We start from the raw sequence: 6,486 nt of genomic DNA on the forward strand, positions 1-6,486 counted from the left end.
TAGTCCGTTGTGGAATTAAAGGGTCTGATGACTACGAAATTTAATCCGAAGGCTAAAGAAAGTTGACAAGTGCCAAAGGTTTGTTTGATTCCTTCTCATGTGTTACTTTGGACCTACAACGTTGCCATCTTTCTTGGCTCTTGGAACTAATGATATGAGCAGCCAGTTCTTTAAACCGTTGTACTAGTCCCAGACTCCAGAAGATGATAATTAATTGATTTCAGAACCCCTTGTTGAGAGGAGGAAGCATTGTTACCAATCCTCATGGACCCTCCTTCCATGTAGGCTGAACTATTCAGGTTGTTGTCTCAACCAAAATGCATTGTTTCTATCCAGTGAATGTCCAAACTATGATGCCATCGTCCCGGTGCTACTAAAAGATGGATGGGAGAAGCTGCCTGAAAAATGTAAGATTACGCCTGGTATCCCTCTCCGGCCGATGCTGGCGCACCCGTCCAAGGGTGTGACGGAAATCTTCAAAAGATTTGAGGATTCAGACTTCACATGTGAATGGAAATATGATGGAGAAAGAGCTCAGGTTTGTATCTTTATTCCTGGGTGATGCTTCGATCTTTTGAATTCTAAACATTGTGGAAGTCACTGCAGTGTAAAGTAAAGTCTTCTTCTAGTCGACATTCAGCGCATGACAGGCTGCCTGACCCTGTATTATTGAACCAAATAAGAATGCGTCATAAATCTTCAGCTATGGCTTGGGAGTGATTAGTAATATTTCACCTCATTTGACTAATCGAATGATAATTTTCTTCTTTATGACCCAAGCCTTGTTCAATCAGTCCCTCCAAAAGGTACTGTTAAATCGATGTTGACACATTTCGATCTACATTGAATCAATGTCTCTCTTTCAGATTCATGTACTTGAGGATGGCACTGTCAATATCTACAGCCGGAACTCGGAGAACAACACATCCAAATACCCCGACATCATTGCCAGGATGCCCAGTGTGCTGAAGGAGGGGACCAAGTCTTGCATTATCGACTCTGAGGCGGTCGCCTGGGACAGGGAACAGAAACACATCCTTCCATTCCAAGTTCTGAGCACACGGAAACGAAAGGTTAGTATAGATCTGTCCAGTGGTGACTGAATCTCACTTTCGTTACCTGATCAGTGAGGGTGGGATTAAACTTAACACCATCTACTTCTCTAACAGATCATGGTCATGCATACAGAGGAGGCTCTTTGATATTTGTCCTCTTTATCGTTCCCAAACAACTTCTCTTGCAGACTAAGTGTCGAGGACTTGGAACTCTGTAAGACCTAACAAATCTATCAATCAAGACCTGATAAACTTCAAACTTTCTTTGACTACACCAATTGAAATTTGGTTATCAGTTTGTAATTGTGCGTCTCTATTTGTCACCAGGACGCCGATGCCGCCGAAATCAAGGTCCAAGTCTGCCTGTATGCGTTTGATCTCCTCTTCCTGAACGGAGAATCCCTGGTCCGGGAATCGTTACGAACGAGACGCGAGAAACTCAAATCCTGCCTGAATGAGATCGAGGGCGAGTTCATGTTCGCAACGGCGATGGATTCTACTGACACGGACCAGATTAGTGAGTTCCTGGATGAGTCAATCAAGGGCAACTGTGAAGGCCTGATGGTGAAGACGCTTGATAGGGATGCAACGTACGAGATTGCAAAACGCTCACACAACTGGCTCAAGGTGAGTTAAATGAAAATTCAGAGAAAGTTTTCAACTTCCTGTGCACTACTGTCTAATAATTATACCAAGTGAAGTTGCAAGATTTCATTTGTTCGGTTATCCAGTGTGATCAAAGTCAAGTACTTGGTGGCTTATTGGGCCTTGGAAGGAAATGATGCCGATTTTCAACACGGAAAGACTGGGTTATCAGTTGAAACAAGTGAAAACCATTGTAGATGTGAGGGTAATGATGGCTTTGGAATGATTAGTAATATTTCACCTCATTTGACTTGTGGAATGATAATTCTCTTCTCTATGACCTAAGCCTGGATGTGTGCCTCCTCACTTAGAAAAAATTCTATCTCTAGTCTAACTTATCTAACCTCAGTCGTTATCTCTGAGAGGGTGTTGGGGAAAGAATAGCATATGATGTCATTTACTGAGTACTAAAGAAGATGTCTTTTCCAAAAATGTATACCAACTCTTGCGCCATTCAAAAGGGGATTTCCAAAAGTTGTTCGTATTTTAGATCTTACTTGACTCCTCCTGTATTTGCTTGCAGCTTAAGAAAGACTATTTGGAGGGTGTTGGCGATACCCTGGACGTGGTTCCGATCGGTGGTTACCATGGCACTGGCAAGAGGACGGGCAAATATGGTGGATTCTTACTGGCCTGTTACGATGAGGAGAATGAAGAGTACCAGTCTATATGTAAGGTAAGTCTTGGAAATCTTTGGATTTGGAAATGGTCGTCCTAAGATGGTGTTGACACAATGTTTTTAGGACAGCAGTGCTGAGGACAGTGTTTATAAGCTCAGCAGAAAGATGTCCATGTCACGTTTGTACATCTGAAACCTGTTTCAATTTCTTTACAGATTGGTACAGGCTTCAAAGACGACGACCTAGAACAGCATTCCAAGTTTTTCAAGGAGCACGTTCTGGAGAAACCTCGCTCCTACTATCGGTACGACCGTGGGGTCGAACCAGACCACTGGTTCGATGCCGTCCAGGTGTGGGAGATAAAGGCAGCTGATTTGTCCATCTCTCCTGTTCACTTTGCTGCCGCGGGACTGGTGAGTAGTCTTCAAAGGCTCAGAAAAAACTCTGGTTTGTACAGTTAACATTCCATTAAGCCCCCATTTTTTCAGTGCTTTAGTGTTGACCCAATGTTATCCAAGTCTTGGGTCTTGTGTCCATTGTTCCATAATGACATGGTGCTTCTGTGAGCTGTATGTTTTCCTTTTCCCTGCAGGTTGACCCCGAGAAGGGTATATCACTCCGATTTCCACGTTTCCTCCGAATACGGGATGATAAGAAACCAGAAGAAGCTACTTCAAGTGCTCAAGTAAGTTCAGGAGATTGCAGGTCCTCAAGCTGATAGTTCATTATAATCATAGGCTTTGATATACCTGGATGATGGCTCCTGTGGCCCACTCACTGTGCTAACAGTGGCAGTGGGATCAAACCTTATCCATGGTCCTTCAGAAAGTGCTCTTCATCAGGTTACACAAGATGCCATGGGGCAAGGTCCTATCTGCAACAAATGTGCGAGCTGTAATCAAGAAAAGTTTGAGAACAAGAGGAAAAGCTGTCTCAAATCAAACGATCATACCTGCTTCTGTTTTCCAGATCGCTGAAATGTACAACAGCCAGGAGCAGATAAAGAACACATCGAAACCAGCAGCAGACGACAAGGATGTTGATGAGGAGGATTTCTACTGATGGTAGGTTGATCATGATTATAAGCATGATTATCACGGCTGTTGAGAGCCACCAAGTCTTCAAACAATCAAAGGAGACTTTGATACAGTATTTCCTGTTTCTCCTTTAGGGACAATCCCTGTTGCATACTGTAAACCAGATATTTGCGATCGTTTTAGTTTCGCAACTTGGAAGGCAAACACGAACATTGAACTCCCTGTTACATTACAACTGGAATGGATTGCCATTAAATTTGGCAGCAAACGCAGAATTGAGTGTACGCCAAATCAAGGATGATGAAACGCTCTGCTGTAATGGTAATTTGCTCTCGTTGAAAGACGACTTTCGACTGGTTGTTTTATAGCCTTCCTCCTGTCTTGATATGATTAACCCACTACATGTTGATCCACCGTCGTTGTGCGTATATCCATCCGTCACCGCCGATAAACTCCCCCTGATGGGCCGTCAGAAGAGCTGTTACTTTATCGGTAGTCTCCCTGCATTCCCTTCCTTTCCCACGCGCCCATGTCACAACAGCACTAACATTACTCTCACTCGTGGTTGTCGCATGAGACACGCATTGAAAGCCATCATAATTGTAGACCAGGTGTTCAATGAGTAACGGTTCCAGGGATGCTACCCTGACCCAAATGCACAGTGCATGTTGTATAGAAGAAGGGTAACCTGATCCTGAGGTTGGCACTATCAATTCACTGGGGCAAATTATTTGGGAAAAATCGTCATCGACGTCACTTCGATCAATTTTCCTCAATTATCACTTTTGAAAATATGTCATCTTTCTCTAACTCTTGGCTTGGTAACACTCTCAGCCAATCACAAGCTTTTGGTCCTTGTCTGCCTGTCTTCTGCTGTCTTCTGTCTTTGAGTGGTTGTTAGTTCTCTGTTTGAACAATAGGTGGCTCCTAGTATCTTGTCTCTCTTCATGGTTCTGTCCGCGTTCGTTGTGGCCTGTCAGTCGCCTCTCACAAACTCATCCATCCCGCTCTTTTCTAAACACTGATAGTCCTGTAATGCTGTTTAACAGTTTTACTGTTTTTTTTCTGTTTTACTGTTTTTCTGTTTTACTGTTTTACTGTTTAACTGTTAACGGAATAAGACTATTCGATAATTCGGCCAACTCTCTGTCATACTTAACACAAATCACACTAATTCAAAAATTCATAATGACCTTATACGTCCTTTTATTCATTTTAAGACCAAATTTTTTTGTTTTAACCAGATCTAAATGTTGTTTTTCGAAACCATTTACTTTTTCGGATAAATTTTTTTCAGACGAGCAAAAGTAAAAATTCCTATTTTTTTCTCCTTTGTGTTTTTTCAGATAATATCCACCATGAACGTGTTGAACTTGAACTGTATGTGTACAAAGATCTTGAGGTGTCCTAAAGGATTAAACTGGAACAAAATAACTGGTTTAGGAACATGGAAAAACTTGTTTTATTTACTGCATTTGAACAATGTGCAATGACTGTTTTCATGGCCAATACTTACAGAGAAGGATGTTGTCTTGGAGAAAAAGACTTGTGTTATTGACACAAATGGCCTTTCATTATTGTGTGCATGAAAAATGGCCTTATAAATTTGTGAAATAAGAAGACCTGGAGAAAAGTTCTTTTTCCTGGCGATGTAAAATACATTCGCAGTAGTGATGTATTTACATTGTGCATTTCGTAATGCGTCGTAGTACATTATGTCATGATGTCAATAGACTGGTATTTTGACCATCCTAGGATGCGACATGACGCTCTGGACCAAAATACCGATCCGTTGTATTGAAATGATTAAAATGTGAAAAATGTGCATGTGCTGTGTGTTCAGTTTTAAAAATGTGGGAAAGAATATGTCTTCTAACATGACCTAGAACTATCGACTACAATTTGGCTCTAGCCTCCAGGGTTTTGGAATCTCAACCTTGACCTTCTGCCTTAGGTTAGCAAAAAGTGCTACAGGGAGAAAGGCTATCAGTTCCCATGTCAGTTACATTGCAGTGATTTTAATCGTCTCTGCTTACATCACTTCACTCACCATGGAGATTGCCAAGCTTGCCCCAGGCTGGAAGCATCCACTCCCAACCTGTGGAATAAAAGCCTGATTAAAAAGCACTGGACCAATATGTTTTTAATCACATTCATGTTGTTTTTTTGTTGGAAGTAGCTGTGAGGTGGTTATCACATTACGAGAGATGGCACTCAAATATATTGAAATTTGTCCAATATCTTTCAAAGATGTTTGCAAAACCGGCTATCCTAGGGAGTTGTTTGATTGCTTTATGCTAAAAAGCAATAGCCTTGGGCATTCATTCCCGTTAACTTGCCTTCCATTGACGTATAATTCATAAATTTGATCAGAAATTTTCCAAATTTTGTGATTGTAGGTGCTCATATTTTGTAATTCACAAAGTTTAGTTTTCCCTGCAGAGTTACAACTGAATTTTTTATCAGCCTACAGGCGTAAAAGATTTTTTGGTTTGCGTTTTATTTTTTTCTCAGCCTTTTATTAAAGGAGTGGTGAAGCCAAACTCTATGATACTTGATATCTGTGATTCTGAAAGCGTTATGATGAATATGTTTTCTAAAATAGTAAATGTAATAAGTAGCCTGACTAATATCCATTTTGAGGCTACACCACACCAGTCTAAAAATACCAAAGTACCAATTCACCTCTTCCAAATGGATTTTTTTTTCCATCAATGTTTTGCGTATCTTAATGGTATCCCACGCAAGAACTTCCTGCAGTTCCTGCAATGGAGAAATTTGATACATGACCATCATTCATGTGTCTTGTGAAATTGATAGAAATCTGTAAATAAATCAGAATATATATCAATTAAGTTAAAGGTTGTCTTTCTATTTTCAAAATTTTGACTCAAATTGTCGGAAAGCTAAGAATGACTTGTAAATCAGAGGGGACTACTGTATCACAAAAACTGAAACGTGAACATATGGGATGGCTATTTCATCCAAGAATATTGAAGTGGGAGTTTGTCAAAGGATGGAACAGCCCGAGAATGGTTCACCGAGTCTTGGCGTAATGGAGAAGAATTGGATGAGGCCGTTTATGTGACTGGAGAAGCCATTTTTAGAACTGCTGTATTTATCCAGACA

The 6,486-nt window shown here is 40.9% G+C and overlaps 1 protein-coding gene across 1 annotated transcript in view; it reads left to right on the forward strand.

Annotated features, from left to right (window-relative positions):
- LOC135490413 (DNA ligase 1-like) overlaps window positions 1-6,212 on the forward strand; it is a 30,212-nt gene extending 24,000 nt beyond the window's left edge. Inside the window, exons 15-22 of the mRNA XM_064775745.1 lie at window positions 337-538; window positions 867-1,073; window positions 1,383-1,682; window positions 2,224-2,376; window positions 2,536-2,733; window positions 2,913-3,005; window positions 3,290-3,384; window positions 4,704-6,212. Coding sequence (XP_064631815.1) covers window positions 337-538; window positions 867-1,073; window positions 1,383-1,682; window positions 2,224-2,376; window positions 2,536-2,733; window positions 2,913-3,005; window positions 3,290-3,382 — 1,246 coding nt within the window. The 3' untranslated portion in view covers window positions 3,383-3,384; window positions 4,704-6,212. The remainder of the gene's footprint in view (window positions 1-336; window positions 539-866; window positions 1,074-1,382; window positions 1,683-2,223; window positions 2,377-2,535; window positions 2,734-2,912; window positions 3,006-3,289; window positions 3,385-4,703) is intronic.
- Window positions 6,213-6,486: the final 274 nt, after the last annotated feature.

This window comes from Lineus longissimus, chromosome 1, assembly GCF_910592395.1.
Source record: "Lineus longissimus chromosome 1, tnLinLong1.2, whole genome shotgun sequence".
NCBI classification, from domain to species: Eukaryota; Metazoa; Nemertea; class Pilidiophora; order Heteronemertea; family Lineidae; genus Lineus; species Lineus longissimus.